The sequence below is a fragment of the Myxocyprinus asiaticus genome, chromosome 22 (genome assembly GCF_019703515.2).
Source record: "Myxocyprinus asiaticus isolate MX2 ecotype Aquarium Trade chromosome 22, UBuf_Myxa_2, whole genome shotgun sequence".
NCBI lineage: Eukaryota > Metazoa > Chordata > Actinopteri > Cypriniformes > Catostomidae > Myxocyprinus > Myxocyprinus asiaticus.
The window spans coordinates 24,941,678-24,962,054 of record NC_059365.1 but is presented as its reverse complement, the minus strand read 5'-3'; the positions used below and the strand labels follow the sequence as shown (position 1 = coordinate 24,962,054).

General features: G+C 38.1%; 1 protein-coding gene across 5 annotated transcripts in view; it reads left to right on the top strand.

Annotated features, from left to right (window-relative positions):
* The window catches only part of LOC127412980 (casein kinase I-like), a 34,441-nt gene extending 14,796 nt beyond the window's left edge, over nucleotides 1-19,645 (top strand). For 2 of the 5 annotated variants that reach the window (XM_051649746.1, XM_051649742.1), the window contains 7 exons: nucleotides 3,256-3,339; nucleotides 7,844-7,983; nucleotides 8,385-8,463; nucleotides 8,961-9,035; nucleotides 9,497-9,603; nucleotides 9,859-10,007; nucleotides 17,736-19,645. In XM_051649746.1, the coding sequence (XP_051505706.1) occupies nucleotides 3,256-3,339; nucleotides 7,844-7,983; nucleotides 8,385-8,463; nucleotides 8,961-9,035; nucleotides 9,497-9,603; nucleotides 9,859-10,007; nucleotides 17,736-17,743 (642 nt within the window). In that variant the 3' untranslated portion in view covers nucleotides 17,744-19,645. Of the gene's footprint in view, nucleotides 1-3,255; nucleotides 3,340-7,843; nucleotides 7,984-8,384; nucleotides 8,464-8,960; nucleotides 9,036-9,496; nucleotides 9,604-9,858; nucleotides 10,013-17,735 lie in introns of those variants that run through there. The other 3 variants (XM_051649744.1, XM_051649745.1, XM_051649743.1) reach the window with 3 other exon arrangements.
* Nucleotides 19,646-20,377: the final 732 nt, after the last annotated feature.

The window sequence follows — 20,377 nt, the reverse complement described above, 5'->3', positions numbered from 1 at the left end:
TTTATTTTTATACATACACATATAATTGTCACCTTTTTTTACTAAAACTCCAGATGCACACAATCTGCTTTTGGATGTTAAGCTGTTGACATTCACCCTGGAAAAATCTTAGTCGAGAAGTGCAGTGAGCCAATGGGAAAGATCTGATTTAGCTCTTGCATTGCAAAGCCCACTCTCCTTTGGTTTGGAATCAAAAGCCCTATCCACTCACATTATCCACTGCTTACATCCTGACATCTCTTATACAATCATTACCACTCTTGATCGACTCCCCAGTAAACGTATTTACAGGAATAACACATGCTTAACTTGAGGTAAGAGTAGAGCATGTTGACATTTCTTGACCAACAATGGTGCAGACCAACAGGTGACATCAGTTCCACGAGAAAGCAAGTCTAAAAATGGAAGTGTTTGAGAGTAAATTGTGATATTTATGTAATGCAGTGATATTTTCTTTGTTCTCTATTGGGAGGCAAGCAAACACAGTTTAGATACAAATAATCAAAAAAATAGCTTTTTAACTTCTCAATTTTCTTGCATATCCACCTTTTTCCTGACTTCTCCATGGGCGGCGCCATTGTGGCAAGAGACTTCCTCTCGGATGCTCCACACTTCCGCTTAGTTGTTGTTATCAGCAAGACTAACGTTTCTAGTGATGGCGAGCAGCTAAGGGTCTGGATAATTATGCGCTGATATAGGGTGTTATAACAACTACAGGTGGCTTAAAATCTACTGGAAAATAAATGTGACAACAATAAGTCCCTCAAAAGCTGCCAATGCTGAAACATTCTGAGTCGAACCAGATGTAATAATCAGAGGCTGCATTAAACTAAATCTCTGTCACTTGCCTTTTTTTTTACATTGACAGATAATTCCAAATACTGTCTGTCATTTTGGAAGAGAACAAAGATGAAAAACATTTAAACCAAGCCTTTGTTTTATTAATCATCTTTACAAGGTTCATATCTCATGTCGCGCTGTGAGTGTGAATGAGGGAGAGACCAAGTTGTTCTCGGCAGAGTGCGTGAGAAGGCGGCACTTGTTAATGCAGAAATAATGCAAAGGTACGTGCCTCAAATCTGAAGATTTTTAAATGGAACCTATTATGACCATACATCCTCTTTTCATGGATGTTTCCTCTTTTTTTCTTTTTTTTTTTTTTTTCCGAACCTTAAGCAACCAGTCAGGATTTCTAGATTCCCTAAATGTCCACGATTTGGCTGTTTTCATATTGAACTGCTCAACAAAAAAACGATTTAATTAAAAAAATTAAATCTAGTGCATCATATACGTGAATTCTCTCTCTCTCTGCATGCTGTATGTCTGTCTCTCTCTCTCACACACTCACTCACACACACACACACACACACAAACATACAGCATGCAGAGAGTGCTAGATAGAGCCCAATAACTTAACTAGGGATGCACCGATCCGATAACTGGATCGGTATCGGCTCCGATACTGATGTTTTTAGATGGATCGGGTATACCGGTCTGACGAGCCCAATCCAAATCCGATACTGTGTTAGTCATGTTCGTTCCTGTCAAGCTCCAACAATGACATAAAAGAACCATAAAAACACCATTGAAGTAGTTCATATGACTCGTACATTTATTTTAAGCCACTTGAAGACGTGCGATAGCTCTGTGAATCACAAAAGGCTTAATAAGTAAATATATAATATGCACGTGCAGCGCCAGCGTGTTATTGAATGCCGCTGCTATGTTTACACACACACTCGTGGCTATTTTTAGCCTTCAAGCATTGCGCAACATTTGAGCACTACTCACGAACAACATCTCAGATGTAGATGCTCAATAGTTCGGTTCACTTATAATATGCATTTAGAACGGCGCCAGATGTGCATTTTACCAGAATTTGAATAAGTGAATTAAACTACTGTGAACTTGCTAACAAACAGACACATACAGGACTTCCTGGAGAGTTCAGAATGTCAAAATAAAAGCCAGAGGGTTTTAAAGTTAAAGGTGCATGATTGAATATACTGTGCACTCATTTTTGACTGTTGTTAGTGAAATATCAGTGCTTGGTAATGGGAATAAAGCTACGAAGCGGAAGTCTGTAGCATCCGCGTTGGAAGAACGCATTAAGCATAATGGGTAATTTCGCTGTCTGTGAAAAAGGTGGATAAAAGAACTAAGAGTTAGATGTTTTGCAGTATATTTTATTTATGAAATAGTCCCTTTCCAACACGCATACTGTGCTTAGTCCCCCCCCACTCTCCAAACAATCGTTACGTCACATTGTGGATAACTGTACACAGCTCGGCACCATTGTAAACTAATGGCTTGTTTTGTTGCTTTATCCTGGGCTGCTCTATTGAAATCTCCACCGAAAGTCACTTCCACCGAAGCTGTCCCATCCTGTCTTTTGTAACAAAACTAAAACTGTTTTTGCAATAAAATATAGGTCATGCACCTCTTAAACTGCATGCTTTTTTGTTCTGTTCTTCAGAGCTTCATCCCTACCTGATTTGGCCTCCCCACATGCCAAAGTATTCTAGCCTCTTCCTTACTGTAGGTGGTCAAATGATCTATCAATATAGTTTAAATGTAAAAACGCAATTTTGATCCTTTCTTGGCAGATTCACAAGGGAGTTTAAAGGGGTGGGGCAGAGTTTTGGTGGGTTGCATTTGTTCTCAAAGCTTCTCATGCTTAATTTTAAAACAAGTGCCCGTTGTAGTGAATGGCCTTAGTTTGCCCTCCTTAACCCTAGTTGTGCCATTGTCTCGTTTGCCTCGCACTAAGGTAGATTTGGCTGCACCCAACCGCCTTGGGCTAACTGTTAATTACTGTATGGCACAGCTAGTGTTAAATGCTGCAGAATGTTCATGGAAAAAGCCTTGGCAAAGTCAAAAAAGAGAATCAGGCTTGGGAACAATTGGTATTGATGAGATGAAGAACATTGGGTTGGGTGGCCAGAGGTGCCATGTACAGTTTGCCTCTGTGGTTCAAGAACCAATGAGGCAAGTGGACCCTGTTTATGGTCTGAAATAACTGTTGGCTAGTATCTGAGCCTGGGCTAATGGGAAGACGTCTGCCATTAGCAGAGCCTCCTGAGTTTTAGCTAGGATGCTTGCTGGTGGATGAAGGATTGCCTTAGGCTTTCTCTTCCCCTCCCTCTGCTGCTCCTCGCGTTCATTTTCTGAGCCTTGGTGTTGCCTGTCTGCGCTGGCCGTGTGCGGTTATCAGCAATACTGTTTGATGCACTGCACCCTCTATTGTCTGTTCAGTGTTTAGAATCTCCAGTGGGGAAGAGGAAAAGAAGCTTGGCTGTTAGTTCTTCTCAGGACCCATCTTTCTCAGGATTAAACCAGGTCTGAACCCTCCTGATAATCCCCCAAAATTCTTTTGATTTACTTTTGCTTTCGGACTTCTTTTCCCATTCTAGTTTTACTTTGATTTTAAACAATAATTATTAACATTTGTTGGCATTAAATCAGACACACATGCTAAACAGAACTAGATATTAACTCTTAATCCAGATTGCAGTGATCTCTGCAATTTGGCACTTCGGGAGAAAACGCGTATAGTTATGTCGGGGTAGAATGAGGTTGTTCTTGGTCTAAGTTCTAAACTAGTATTCACAGTCCTGGGGACATTTTAAATAGTTGTTTTACTCTATTTTTTTTTTAAAACCTAGATTCTAAGTGATTAACTTGATGACATTGTTTAGGGGAATTAACTTCTCAATTTGTAAAAATAGCTGCAGCTTGAGAATTCCAAGTGCTCTTATTGTAATTTTTGCAATCAAGGACTTGGACGCATAATAATTTGAATGGCCTATTCACTGTATTGGTGCCCGTCAACCCTTTCGCACGCAAGTTTTTCCTGTACTGGCGGATCCCCCAACGCGAGTTCTTTAATGAAAGAGAGATTGAAAGATAAGATTGCTAATATGCTTGCCTGTGCCACCATATTGTTTACATTGCAGTGTAGCATGGGATTCCGAGTCTGTCAAGCATAGACGGTTTTAAAAACCTAGTCCTTCCACTGTTGCACCGGAAGTGGTTAGAATGAGTGACGGATGGAATGGGAGAAGGCTCAAGTGGACAAACTAGTTTATACATTCTTTAATTTCATGTCAGAAAACCATGCCGCATCGCTGCACGAAACTGACAGCTCCGTTGTTAAAGGCTTTACATTTTTATTTTGTGATTACTTGAATGTTTGTTACAAAGAAACAGCAGCACGAATGGAAATGCGCACCAGTTTGAACGTACGCCTCTGATCCCAGTCAAGTGTAATCACGCCGGTTTGATCATACATGCAAAAGGGTTGGAACATGAAGTCTTGTTACATAGGCAATGATTCAGTTTGTCAGCAGGACCTTGAAAGTGGGACAGAGGCTTTTCCCCATACCAGTAAGGGATTGTGTTAGCCTGAACAAGCCATTGAAACATTGGAACATGCTGCCAGGCAGTTGCACAAGAAGCCACACAAAAGCTGTTGCCTGGTTTTGACTGGGTTGATATTTTAAACACTTGGTGTTTACAGTGTAACTGAAATTGTTGCTTGTGTTGAGAAATGTGCTCGTCCATTTTGATCATTAGTGACCTGTAATTTTTCAGTCAGCTCAGTTGGATAATGCTGGTTTTAGAAAGAAACCCATTTCACCTGAAGATGTACACAGCCCTTAAAATCAGGTTTTATCAGAATCAGCTTTATTGCCAAGTATGCTTACACATACAAGGAATTTGTCTTTTGTGACAGGAGCTTCCAGTACACAACAATACAAAAACAGCAACAAGACATAGATAATAATAAAAAATAAAACAGTTAAACACATACGTACATACACACACAGACACACACATACATACACATACGTAGTGCAATCTAATACAAATCTGTTATCTGTTATGTACAGTGCAATTACAAATCTGTTATGTACAGTGCAAATATTTTTTTTGTTTGTTTTTTTATCAGTTGCTTTGCTGGTTTTCTATAATCTTTAGACCCCTGACATGCCGTTAAAATGGCAAACTGTCTAGAATAATGTTTGCTTGTGTTTTGATAGTAATGATGGCGAAGTACTTGTGCTTTTTGAGATGGGAAGGTCTCCTACATAATTTGAAAATCTGATTAATGCGCTTTGGCCAAAAAACACTTATTTAATACTTCCTCCTTTATATTTTGCATGCGTTCATGATACCTTTTTAAGTAACAATTATTTTCCTTTGCTGGGATGTTCTCTCTCAGGTGTTTTTGCAATGGTATGTGTTTTAAGGGTACTTTTTACAGAGTACAAGTAGGGCTGGGCGATAATAGAATATTCACAGTGTTATTGCAGTGATTTTGCTGGCAATATAAAAGCAGTATCGCAATAATTGTAGTGTGCTTTTTATTTGGCCACATTTCCTAAGGAGCATGTTATTTGACTAATTTCATGATCCTTCAGGGTTACACAATTCATCAAAATACCAAATCTCAGTATTGTCATGTGATTTATTAAACCGCAAAAGGCAGTTTATTTTTATTATTTATTTTTATTGAATTAATACACGGTCTGTGTGCACTTAACAGTGAACGGGAGACGCGCTGTTCTGTCTGTACGTGCAGGGCTTATGATACCAAGGAGCTAGTGTGATGCCCTCTCTTCAGCGGTCTGAACAGTCTGCGTGCATTGGGAAAGCACTGCAGATTCACACAATTCTAAACATTTGTAACCGCTACAAGTTATTATCGAAATCTGAAAAGGTGACAGCATTTCACCAGATTTGTAATGAGTAACATGGCAAACTGTTAAATACACTGACACTGCAGTGCACTTTCAGTGTTCCACCAAAAGCTCCAGGTGAACATGAAGTAAATACAACAGCCCTTTCAGCTTTCTGCCAAAATAAAAGCTCCAGCTGTAGTAAATATGTAAGTTATTACTGTTTTAAAAAAACAAATGTAGTCTTCATAATAATAGAATATATTATTGTATTATTGATTGAACTTGTAGTTTTTTTTTTTAGATAAAATATATGTTGGTAAATATTGCTTTTTATTACTGTATTGTTGTATCTAAATTAAAATTATTGAATATCATTCTTGTGGTAAAGGAGAAACTGTGGAAACGTGCCATGATTTGTTATTTATTTTTTTACTTATTACTAGGGCTGGGTATTGATACAGATTTCCCGATTCGATTCTGATTCACAAGCTTTCGATTCTGATATCGATTCATATGGGTATATTTCAGTTATTTACATTTACATTTATGCATTTGGCAGACGCTTTTATCCAAAGCGACTTACAGTGCCCTGATTACAGGGACAACCCCCTTGGAGCAACCTGGAGTTAAGTGCCTTGCTCAAGCACACAGTGGTGGTGGCTGTGGGGATTGAACCAACAACCTTCCGCTTATCAGTTCAGTGCTTTTAGTTATAATGTCCCTTCTGCTTACATATGAAATAAATTCTCTCCCAGCTAATTCTAACTAGGTACAATATGAAAATATTAATTGTACTAATTATATTTTATTACTTTTTCATCATTTTGGTCAAATTTTAGCGCTTTAAAAATGAACAAATCACGGTATTTAATCAATAAATAGAATATATTGCATATATTTGTTAAATTTGTACTGTTTAATTGCATAATTTGTACAATTTACAGGTATTTACATTGATTTGTTGAACACGTGCTAAAAACCGGTACGGTATCTTTAAGGGAATCCTGCATTTCTGTAAACAGCGGTTTTAAATAAGCGCATGTTAACGAGAGAGGCTCGAATGGGTTTTAACTCATCTGTGCTATGCCTGATTAGAATAATTTTTATTTTTTTATTTATTTTTTTAATGATCAACAACTGACTGTAAAGAACAAAGAGTATTAAGAGATATTATTCAGTGACAAATGGGTTGCATGCTGAATACTCCACCACTATGCTACACAATACATTCGCTTGTAAGTGAAATCTAAACATTTACCAGCCAGTTGCCAAATATATACATTTTAGAAATTTGTTCGCAAATGCGAGTGATTTCCTCTCATTGTATTGGAGGGCTGCGCATAGAGTGAAAGATCGATCTTGGGATTTAAGAATCGATATCGAGATCGTTCAAAATATCGCGATGCATCGGAAAATCTATATCTTTACCCACCCCTACTTATTTCATGCATTAAACATTTTCTCTCTAATTGGCTACAATGGCGTTTGGTTGAAATAATGGTTAAAAAAACTATTCTATTTCAGAACAAATACTTAATCATCAAGGTATATACTGAAAATACGCAATAAGCTGAAAAGTATCAAGGTATAATTTTTGTAGCCATATTGCGCAGCCAAAAATACAAGTTAAGGGTCTTTACAAAGAGAAAGAAGTTGGCATAACTAATATTCTTGACAGGAAATAAGTTTCAGATCCCTGGTTGAGCCAAGCAAACAGTGACACGGCTGAGTGGATGCATTACAGTGTGACTGCTGCCTCAGTGAAAAACTGTTTGGGAAAGATCCTCTCTTTTGGACTGTAGCCTGTTGGTGTGTATGGGACACTGGATCTGAATGGCTTTTCACAATTAAGAAAGATTGCAGTCAGTGACAGGCTGTAAATTCTCTAAGAGCTGATTCTTACATCGCTGGTGGAATAAAGGTGTTCACTTTTCCCAGTAAGCTTCATTGGCATAGTGGATTGATCACTTCATTAGTGACTTGATGTTTGTTTTCTTTCTTGCTGAGGTTTATATAATAGGTCAGATTATGCACACATAGGGAAGTTGGAAGAAAATTAATTTGCAGGATCTTTTTCTTGTTTCAAGTAGGTTCTTAAAATAAAATGTCTGTATTTGTGCTTCTTTTTTCCTTTTTTTTTTTTTACTTTATTTCTATAGTTGTTCCTAATTGATTTTGGTCTGGCCAAGAAATACCGAGACAACAGGACACGACAGCACATACCCTATAGAGAAGACAAAAATCTCACAGGCACAGCTCGATATGCCAGCATCAATGCACATCTGGGCATCGAGCAGAGGTGAGAACACCTGTATGTCAAATAATTTAGCTCATTGTATAGCTCTGTTCTTGCCAACAGCAATTACTTATGTTTACTAGGCAGCAGATACCGTTGACCTAGAATCCGATGTTTAACTAACCAGTTGGGATAAGCAAGCTCTCTGAAGTCGTTTGCAATAACAGAATACGTGGAGCACAATAAATTCATGATCATGACATCTTAAGATCTTTTAAGTGACCTATAGCCAATACTACTTGCCTGCACTTTACTAGGGATGGTTCACTCAATCGTTACCCCTTGTGTGTATTCCTGCACACTACTGCTATTTTAGACAAGGTTTTTAAATGATCTTCCCTCATACTTGCTTAAAAGGCCATCTGGCTTGAAGTTTGGCTTTAATGTTCTGTTTTATCTTGCAGTCGTCGAGATGACATGGAGTCGCTAGGATACGTGCTGATGTACTTCAACAGAACCAGCCTGCCGTGGCAGGGACTGAAGGTAAGCAGGGCAGATAATGCAAGATCTCATAAATTTAGTTGTGTTCTGTACTCAAATCTTAAGTCTCAAAATTAAGGGGAATTCTGTTATATTTGACAAGAAGCTGGGATATAGATGTCTTTTCATGTGATAAAGTATTGATTGACTCTTTGAAAAGCATGCTATTGTCAAATCAGCCTTAATAGTTTGATTTTAGAACAAGTATGGACAGCAGATAGTGTCCTAATGTAATTAGTTTGAGTGGGGGAATACTCCTTACTGTTAGTTGACAATGTTAGCATTTAAATGAGCAACATATGATTTTTCTGTAGTGAGAAAAAAAACTAAAGATCATTAGGCAGGGTGAAACAGGCCAACAGGTGGGGCCTAAAAAGGTGCCATAAATCTTCTTTCAGCTGGTTTATTTATGGCCCTCAGCACTGTGGGATTGCATACTGTTGAACTGCTGTATCAGTACCAGAATGTAGTGTGCAGTGTTTTTGTTTTACTGCCCACAGGCTGCCACAAAGAAACAGAAGTATGAGAAGATTAGTGAGAAAAAAATGTCGACCCCAGTCGAGGTGTTGTGTAAGGTATGTAAAATTGTGTGGGGATGCATAAAGGTTCTACAGAAGTCCATATGTATTTAAACTTTTCAATGCAGCACACACATTACATGCACCATATTTAAATGTATTGCTTTTATGTCAGGATTGGTAAAGCTCTATCAGGAAGCCCTCAAAAGAACTACAAGCTATGTGTATTAACATTTCATTCCTAAAAGCAAACATTAAGATGCTCATAAAGACTCTGATTCTATGTGCATTTCTCCTTGGGCCTTTCTGTTCTGGCCTGCATGACTGTAATCTCAGGCTGCTTCCTGTTAACAGTGCTGACTATTTACTAATCTTTTGTAATACCAGAAAATAAAAAATATTTTTTGTTCATTTCACCCATCCTAAAAATGAAGCAGGTCAAGTTGACATGACATCTCTGGAGCTTTCTAGATCTCTAAATTTCTTCTTTCATAACATGAGTTTGGCTCTTTCTCCAGGGGTTCCCTGCAGAGTTTGCCATGTACCTGAACTACTGTCGTGGTTTGCGGTTTGAAGAGGCACCTGACTACATGTACCTGCGTCAGCTTTTCCGCATTCTCTTCAGGTGCTTAGCAAAATTCTTCATTATTTCAGCACTCCCAACACCAAGTCCACTCCCTAGTTACAACTTGTTTACCACATCTTTGCTACGATTTTGCCAAATCTGTCACTAGAAGAGTCTGAGGTCACAGACTTTGACATGTTTTATGAATTTCTCGTGTTTGTTTTTGTTGTCGTAATGTCTGTTGCTTGAATTATGCAGTTTGCAGTAATGATGTGCTTTGTATGGATATACTCACTGCCACTCGATCTCTTCTAGAACTCTCAACCACCAGTATGACTACACATTTGACTGGACCATGCTGAAGCAGAAAGCAGCACAGCAAGCAGCCACCTCAGGGGGACAGGGGCAACCAGTACAAACCCCCACAGGCAAGCAAACTGACAAACCCAAGAGTAACATGAAAGGTTAGTAGCAAACAGCCAAGCGACGTTTCAGCACAAAAACAGAGACACCAATTGCTTGCATATTAAGTGAAAAAAAAAAAAAACAGTGGATTTGGAACATTTGCTCCCCAAAGATTCATGAAATGCAAAAAGTGTTAGTTCAAGGATGACACCCCTAAAAAAAAAAAAAGGAAATAAAAATTCAATTGGTATGTCTTGCAAAAGACGTCCTTGGGAAATTTGACTACTAACTTTGTACCAAAATGTCTATTCTTCTCTGGGAGGAAGGGCTGGCGTCTAAATCTTTCTGTGATTTGTCAGATAACCATCCCTTGAATTAACTCCTTTCCAAATGGGATGCTTGCTCTATTTGACAGATTTCTCCCAATCATTGTTCCTGGATCTAACACTTGTTAGTCTTTATTATAATAATCTCAAACTCTTAAGTACAAACATGGATATATGGGAGTGATTTCTAACCACAGACTAACCCAAGACCATGTCATTTCCACACCTCTACATTGACTCTTACTGTACTGTTCTATATGTTTGGTGTTGGGCGAAGTCTAAAGGTTGTTGTTAAATATATGATGTGATGACTCAACTGTGATGTTTTTGTGATTCTAGTCATGGAGCTTTTCCCAGCGAAAGGGATAGTCCCTCTTAACTATATGAACTTGGAGTCAGGATTTTTTTTTTTTTTTTTTTTTTCAGTTAAAAGCTGAAGTGTTTAAACTCCAGGATTTCCATTTTCCATCAGTTATAAACTTTGACATGATTTTTCTTAAGCCAGAGCTTTTCAGTTACTGTTGACGATTAAAAATGATGTTGGTGAGTAAATGAAGTCTGTTTCGCATTACTGTTAGTGAAAAGTAGTCCTGGTCAGATGATATAGGCTTTAATGTAGACTGTAGATCTGTTACACACCTAAAGCCTAGTGTACACTACATGACACAAGCTCATCTTTGATGTTTTGTGTCAGCGACAGGTCTGAGACGAGAAGTATCAGATCTCATGACGAACAGTCTTGTTGTGTGCGCACTCCTGCAACATGCCGAGACTAGTCCCAGGCACTACGACCGTTTTTAAAAGCGCTTGATATCTAGACTGTTTTTAAAAGCGCTTGACATCTAGACATCTTGTCGTCAGGTGTGCGCACCGTCCTGACGAGTGAGAGACCAACAATGAGCCACAGCCAATGAAATAATGAGAGAGTGCTAGAGGAGGGCAAGTTATTAGGAAACCGAAAACCAAAAATAAATAGAAAATAAAATAAAGCTTCACCCACATCTCCCTACTTGCTGTTTTTATATTTTTTGTACTTTGCAAATGGCACCAATAAGTGCAAAAACGGGCGAGAGCTGTTCTGTCATGTTTGGTGACGTTATCAAGACTAAACTGTACGAGTTTGTTGGGGCGACGCTAAAGGCAGCCATAACAGCAGGTTTTTTTTTTTTTTTTTTTTGCTGCTGGTTATGCGCAGATTTAAAGGGAAATCGGAAGGCATACGATCGGAAAATCCAAAAAAGCTAATGCATGAACATGTACAATAGGGTCACGTGCAGCAGGCACATTAGAAGCTCAGATACAGGTATGACACATTAGAAGCTCAGTTACAGGTACTGCACTAAAAGAACTCTGAATTCTGCTCTAAATGTCATGTTTGCGAATAATTCAGAGAAACTGTGCACCGGATTTTAGTGATTTCTTTCTCATCTTTTACATTTGCACTTTATTATCATTTAATAAAACAGACGTTAATGATTGATGTAATGAAATCAGAGACTCTCCTCGAAATCCGAACAAGTGGGCAAAAGAGACGACCAGGTGTAACGGTGATGTCTCGCTTGTACTTTTGTGATCGGATCACCCAAAACGCATCTTAATACCAGTGTACACATGGTCTCAGTCAGGGATGAATAGTCATGTAGTTGATACAGTACAGTCGTGTATTGTGCACACCAGCACGACGAAAAACAAGTCTGAGTCGCAGGGCGCCGATCGCAAGTCGTGTAGTGTACGCTTGGCTTCTTGCAAAGTAGACTTGACACCTAGAAGGACACAGTTAAGTGGAAAAGCCTTCTCAAGTCAGCTGCATCCAGTCTGGTCTGCGTACTAAATGCATTTAGCTTGGGGTTAAATGCTGTTAATGGTATGCAGTCAGTATCGAATTCAGCTGTGGTTTTTAACATCTTTACAGTATTCCACCCGGGAGTTGGCCTTGGCACTAAAAATAGCATATAGTCCTAAATTTTACATCGGCAGACCTTATCAAAGTAGTTTTTTGTAAGAGAGATGACTGCAAAACTTGGATTGTGGTCTGCTAGTTTTAGATTGCAACCTTGCAAATATATTTGTAGGGTGTGGGAATGTAGTAAAATATATTATATCAGCGTTTCAGATTAGATGTCAGTGGGCTTTTTCAATCTGGCAGTTGCAATATTGATGTCCTTCTGCTTTTAATGTTGTGTAATGATCAAATAATTAAATATATATTGCAGTCAGATGTATTATGGGAAAAAGCTTAGATGTTCAAATAACTTTTTTTAAAAGCCAAGATGGCCTTGGACCAGGGATGTTTAATATAACGACCAGGTGCCCACACAGGCAGCTTTTTTACTCCCTACAGAGCTTAGTGTACTGCGTTTTCTCTGTGGCATTGTATATCGCTTTTAGAGCCTTTTCACTCCTATGGTTCAGCACGTCATCTTTGAATCCCTTGTGCATAAATACAGAAAGAAAAGCAGGAAGACCTTTTTACACACAAGGTTCATCCTGAATTAAGGCAGAGAACAACTGCTGTTAAAAGTGGCTGAACTAAGAATAGCATTCGCTGATGAGGTGGTATTGGCCTAATCCTTTGTGCACACTGTTTTAGTTTGATTGCACCCCCTCCCCTTTTGAAATGCGGGCGATGCAATGTGCCCTACTTAGACTGAAAAATTATTGATTCTTACATTGGATCGAGGTAACAGTCATGTTTTTAAGGATTTACCCATGGTATTTCAACATCTGGGAGACTCAGTAATAGTGCATTGTCCCTTTTAAGATTTTTTTTTTTTTTTTAACTTTTGAAAAGCCACAGCCAAGAATTTAAGTACCAAAGCTCAGGAGTGTTTGAGCTTGAAAGAACCTTATTTGCAGAGGATTTTTGGTTTCTTGGTTACCAGTGTTGTTGATCCTGTAACAGTGGAGACATTACAAATGTGAGCTTGCATGGTTGCGGTTGTTGCACAGTCTTGTATTATTTTGATATTTGTTCAGAGAATAATATATTAGCATATCCTCAATCTCAATGAATGCAGTCTTGTTTTAATCATTTAATATTCTCTACCAAGCCCTGTCTTTCTCTTTGCTCCTCAGATGTTCCATTTGTGTCCGCAGAAATGTCAAGGCTGCAGTAGCTAAATGTAACTACTCTGCAAGTAGTAGCAGCTCGAACCTAACAATCGGGTTACTTGGCAGCCAATTTGAATCAACTTTCCATTGTGGATTAGCTATAAATGTCACAAGCAGTGACACAAATAAGCTAAACCTGAAAGACAGCCCTTTGTTGTTAGAGGCTGACTCAAACCATTTAAGGTTCACTTTTAAAAGTACTATACTTTATTAGTTTTCCTCCTTTTACGTGCCTAAAAAAACTATTTTGATTAGAGGCAACACACACATATATATATATATATATATATATATATATATATGTATATGTATGTGTGTTCCTACCAAGAATGATCAGTTAATTTTTTCAGTAATGTTGCTAGGATTAGATTTTATTCCATCTATATTATCCTGTTTAATTTTGTGCGCTGTTTGCCGTAGACAAAAGCACATCGATTTTAGAAACGGACCGTAGTTGAGAGTGCTGTGTTGGAAATATTTCAACATGTCACGTTCTTCAGGTCTTTGATTTTGTACTATGTACAGTGCATCCGGAAAGTATTCACAGCGCTTCACTTTTTCCACATTTTGTTATGTTACAGCCTTATTCCAAAATGGATTAAATTCATTATTTTCCTCAAAATTCTACAAACAATACCCCATAATGACAACGTGAAAGAAGTTTGTTTGAAATCTTTGCAAATTTATTAAAAATAAAAAACGAAAAAAATCACATGTACATAAGTATTCACAGCCATTGCCATGACACTCAAAATTGAGCTCAGGTGCATCCTGTTTCCACTGATCATCCTTGAGATGTTTCTACAACTTGATTGGAGTCCACCTGTGGTAAATTCAGTTGATTGGAAAGGCACACACCTGTCTATATAAGGTCCCACAGTTAACAGTGCATGTCAGAGCACAAACCAAGCCATGAAGTCCAAGGAATTGTCTGTAGACCTCCGAGACAGGATTGTATCGAGGCACAGATCTGGGGAAGGGTACAGAAAAATTTCTGCAGCATTGAAGGTCCCAATGAGCACAGTGGCCTCCATCATCCATAAATGGAAGAAGTTTGGAACCACCAGGACTCTTCCTAGAGCTGGCCGCCCAGCCAAACTGAGCGATCGGGGGAGAAGGGCCTTAGTCAGGGAGGTGACCAAGAACCCGATGGTCACTCTGACAGAGCTCCAGCATTTCTCTGTGGAGAGAGGAGAACCTTCCAGAAGAACAACCATCTCTGCAGCACTCCACCAATCAGGCCTGTATGGTAGAGTGGCCAGACGGAAGCCACTCCTTAGTAAAAGGCACATAACAGCCCACCTGGAGTTTGCCAAAAGGCACCTGAAAGACTCTCAGACCATGAGAAACAAAGATTGAACTCTTTGGCCTGAATGGCAAGCATCATGTCTGGAGGAAACCAGGCACCGCTCATCACCTGGCCAATACCATCCCTACAGTGAAGCATGGTGGTGGCAGCATCATGCTGTGGGGATGTTTTTCAGCGGCAGGAACTGGGAGACTAGTCAGGATCGAGGGAAAGATGAATGCAGCAATGTACAGAGACATCCTTGATGAACACCTGCTCCAGAGCGCTCTGGACCTCAGACTGGGGTGAAGGTTCATCTTCCAACAGGACAGCAACCCTAAGCACACAGCCAAGATAACAAAGGAGTGGCTACGGGACAACTCTGTGAATGTCCTTGAGTGGCCCAGCCAGAGCCCAGACTTGAACCCGATTGAACATCTCTTGAGAGATCTGAAAACGCACCCCATCCAACCTGATGGAGCTTAAGAGGTCCTGCAAAGAAGAATGGGAGAAACTGCCCAAAAATAGGTGTGCCAAGCTTGTAGCATCATACTCAAAAAGACTTGAGGCTGTAATTGGTGCCAAAGGTGCTTCAACAAAGTATTGAGCAAAGGCTGTGAATACTTATGTACATGTTAATTGTTTTTTGTTTTTTATTATTTATTTATTTTTTTTTTACTTTTTCTTTTTAATACATTTGCAAAGATTTCAAACAAACTTCTTTCACGTTGTCATTATGGGGTATTGTTTGTAGAATTTTGAGGAAAATAATGAATTTAATCCATTTAGGAATAAGGCTGTAACATAACAAAATGTGGAAAAAGTGAAGCGCTGTGAATACTCTCCGGATGCACTGTACATGACTTGAAACCTCTTGTGACGCTATGCCAATTATGATGATATACCTGCCTCAGCATTTTCTCAACTGTGTTAATTCATATCAATTTAAACTATACTCTTACTTCATATTAGGTAATGATACAGCTTTTAAGGCTTATCCTTAAGGATACTCCCAATTATTTGTTTTGGGACATATCTTGCTCCTTCCTTTTGGTTAAAGGATTCTTGAAAGGGCAGCTGCTATGCTCTTTTTAGCTGGTTTTATATAACCGTGGGAAGGCTGGTATGGTCTAGGGCTGGGTGAAATTCAAGAAATATTAACATGTTATTTTTTTTTTTCATTCAATATCCGATTACATCGTTAACCCCCGCTGTCAAGTGATTGTGAATATTTTTGCACACTCTTCCACCAGTTGATTTTGCTTTAAAATTTTAACATTTATTGAAACATGAAAAACTTAAACCAAAGATATTTCTAAGTTCAAATAGCATTTCAAACTTAACGAAAAGTTATTAAACTTACGTGCTCAAAAAATCGGATGTAACCACCTCCCCAAACCCAAACATTTACCTTCTTTAATTTTCTCCATAAGCCCAAAGTATCTGTCTAAAACAACAGGTGGAAAATTACCAATACAAATGATGATCTGAAGACAAATATGAATGTAAACCTAATGATGATTATTATTATTGAAATGTAAATAAATTATTACCTCGAAGTTCAACACGATCCACGTAAGTTATACTTTCATAAAACTACTACAATAGTTTGTTTACTTAACGAAGTGTGTGATTAAAGAAAACAATTTTTCACATTAGGTGAAAGCCTAATAAATTATCTTGTTTCCCCAATTAATGCTGCCTAATAATTTCCTGTTCTCATCGAATTTGTGTTTGTATTGCTTTTTTGTTAATGCAGTATAAAGAAAATAAAATCGAAGTAAATTTTAGGTTCAAGTTTTTATTTTTAATTTTTTAAAAAAAAAATTTTTTTTTTTTATAAAAGATTTAATCACTTTAATCTTTGTTTCTTAAACTGTGATTTCCTTAAGCAAATGGTAAGGTTGTTATTGGGTTCTGCACACATCGTGATTTTATTTAAAAAGTAAACCAATTTAATTCCATGGCCTGCAAATGTAAAACTTTTTTTATGGAGTGGATAAATACAATTTGATGTCACAAAGCAATGTGTTTTGAGTAAGTTGAATAAATAATTTTCATAAAAACAGCCGTTTCGTCACACTCATTTTCACTTTAATGATATATTTCATAATGTCTTTAACCGACAGGCTATTTTTCATTAATGAAATTTCTAATATAGAATGAGCTTATTGCCAAGTATGCTTACACATCCACGGAATTTGTCTTGGTGACAGGAGCTTCCAGTACACAACAATACAAAAACAGCAACAAGACTTTTAAAAAATTAATTAAATTGAATAAAAAATAGATAAATATTGAAAATAAAAAAAGTATATATAGAATACACAATATACTCTCTCTCTCTCTCTCTCTCTCTCTCTCTCTCTCTCTCTCTCTCTCTCTCTCTCTCTCTATATGTGTATATATATATATATATATATATATGTATATGTGCTGTTTTTAAAAAGCGTATGTGCATGATAACTATTGGGCTACTATTTCATAGATTTGATGACTTCCCAGATCCATGGTTTTGTCATTTCCTGAAATTGTCGATTATTGTCTGCCAGTGACTGTCACAATAAGCATCGGAATATTTGTCAAATATCCAATTACATCATCCTATCGCCCAACCCAAGTTTGCTCATTGAGACATACTGATCGTGCAACAGCTGAATTGATTAATGTGTCAGCCTGCTGTAGTAGCACATGAATGGATAACATCTTAGCCATGTCATCATTAGTAATTAATGGTCTTAGCTGCCCTGAAAATCCATTCAGCATGTTCTGCACTGCTGCTTCTGTGGCTCGCACTCGATGTGTAGAGATAGTAATGAAAGAGTTTGTCCCCATGAGTCCCTGTGTGTTTGATGACAAATGTTTTCTCAGATTCTCTGCAGCAAGTCTCTACTTTACTGCAGAGAAGGACTGATGACTTTGCACTTTCTCTCTTCCAGGACTGAATAATGCTCTGACTTGTTTGGCTACATTGATTACAGTAGCTCAACCCCATTCAGCTCTGTATCACTAACTGTTAACCCTCTGCTCTCTATCTCTCCATGTGTTTCTCTCTCTTGCAGGTTTCTAAGCATTAAGACAATGTAATGAAGCAGAGCAGAGGTCGTAGCAGGATTTGCCTTCCAATCACACCCCGGCATCTAGGATCAAATTCACCAGAACCTGCCAGGCACTGTGGGCAACCCTTTTCCTGTTAAAAAAAAACTTTTGTTCCATATACTATATATGTAATCGATATATATAGAAAATATGCTCTGCATATATCTATATATTGGTATGTATATACTATATCCTCACAGAGAGCAGGCTTGGTTTGGAGTTGGAAGCTGTAGCCTTTTCTATAGTCCTGTCCCTTAAGACTTTTTGCCCATCTTTCTTTGAAACTGAAAACTGTAGAAAATCGTTGACGCGCTGGGGATGTAATTGTGCACATGCCAATACTTTCCAGAGTTTTCTCCTTCAGGATAGCTGTTTGGGGTCCTTCCCCAGATCTTGGTTGCCCATCAAACCAGTTTTGGCCCCTTTTCCCTTTTCATCCTCCTTTCGTCACAGACCGTGGCATAAACCCAGACACTCTTCTGTCAGAATGGAGGCATCTGAGACCACCCCCCCCCCCCCCCCCCCCACCCCCACCCAAACAAAGTGAGACATCTAAGATTAAATCTGTTAATGTTTTAAATGTATCCAAATAATTAAAAGGCGAACATTGGATTTATTTTTCTTTTCTAAAAAAGGTAATTATGGTTCTGCCTGCTGATATGTGCTAGAGAGCTTCTAATGTGAAGATTAAAAAAAAAAACATTCTAGTGACTACTAGGTTTCTCTTTAGAACATTGCATTAACTATATTGTACTTGGTATTCTGAAGTCTAAAAAAATAAAAGATAAACTTCACAAAAGAATATTCATTACAAATTAGGCATCACTCAACTAAACCTGTATGTTAATTGCTTAGATGGAAATTGTATGCATCAATGATCTGGTTTTTATTTTTCTCTTTTGAAAAATGTTCATGTTGATTGAGAAAGTAACCGTTTGTAAGATTAATCGCTATGATAGCCTCCATGTTCTGTTTTGAGAGAAAAATGTGCTCACTCCACCCTTTCCATTACCATATTTATATGCATATATCTTTTTTTTTTTTCTTTTTTTTAATCAGAAAAAGTTGTACTTTTTCAGTTTTATAGAGTTGTCTTTCCCTGTATAGAATCGATAATCGGGGGGAAAGGATTTTTGTTGCTTCTTCCTGTGGTGAAGCAGATCCTCATGTAAAATATCTCTGGGACTTACTCTCTGCAACATTTTTTCGCTGCTGTTCAGTAGCGGCCTCTTGCTCATTGTTTCTTTTTTTTATTGCAAAAAGTGTTGGAGGGTTTCTTTTCTATATGTTTTGGTTCTTTTGAGGCAAGAGCAGTTTGATTCATTTTTATTTTATTTCCTCAGTCTTTAGCAACAACAAATGCACTCCAGTAACCTGGCTTTTTCCCCCCTTTACCTCCAAACTGTCCCTCAGAACCAGCTTAAAGCATTTTACAGCTGAACATTCTATAAAAGTGTAATTTATTCCCTTTTAGCATGTCAGAATAAATTAAAATGACTTCTCAGAACTGCTGTCCCAGTCTCAGTAATTTTACGAGAAGTAGTCCCCTCCCATTTGTTCAGGTATCATTCTCTAGTCTGCACATTTGTTAACAACCACAACCAGGCATCAACCTTTTTTTATTTTTGACACTGAAAATGAAATGCTTTAAAGATTGATAAGGCAAAATGCTTTGTTCTCTAAAATAGTAAGCTTTGAAAGATTTTGTTTCAAGTGTTGAATGGGACACCTGGAAAAGATCTGGTATTGCTGTATTTCCAGGACAGCAGGTCCTGTGCAATTCTTGTGGGGGTGGTGGGTAGTTCTAGGTGCTTGTGGTGTTTTCAATTTCCAGGATTTATATCTGTAAATATTAAAATGGCTTCAAATGGCAGGTGTGGAAATTGGTTAATCATTGACAAACCATAAACATGTAGGAGGTAGGGAGCATCAAAACAGTTTCATTTTCATATTTTTCCTGATTCACACTGCAGCAAAATTAAAAAAATATTCTGCACTGGATAATTAATGCTTTTGTGGGTTGCTAATACTTGAGAATATAGAGCGCTGCTGCTTGACAATAGGGCAGCTTTTTCTGACTCTTGCAGTTTCTTAATGAGTCATCTGTAAGTGTTTGAAATTATAGGGTAAAGTCATAGCTTGTCTTTTCATATGAAATTCCGGGAATGATTAAGTGGTTTCAAACCTGCCGAGAATATGTCGAGACAGGATTTTAAACAATTTAGTAACAAAAGAAGAAGAAGAAAAAAGCATTTTTAATAAAGCAATGACATAATTACACCAATGTTTTAATGAAAGGTATCACAAAAGTGTTGCTAAGAAAATATAGCTGCTTCTATCCCTGGGTTGGCTGTGAGTCTGTAGAAAGATTGGGAAACCTTTTTCTACTGATTTGACAGGGATACCTGAGTTTGAGACACTTTAGGGGACTGTAGAGGAATGAACAAGCGTATGGAGGGAGGATGGGATATCCTGACAAAACCAATGTACAGAACAGTGCGGGTGGGAGAGGAATTCCAACTGTTGTCAGATCAACACATGCACGAAGCAGCTGCTGTCTTGCAGGGGGGAGGGAGTGGGAAAGGCCCAGACAACACCTGATCAA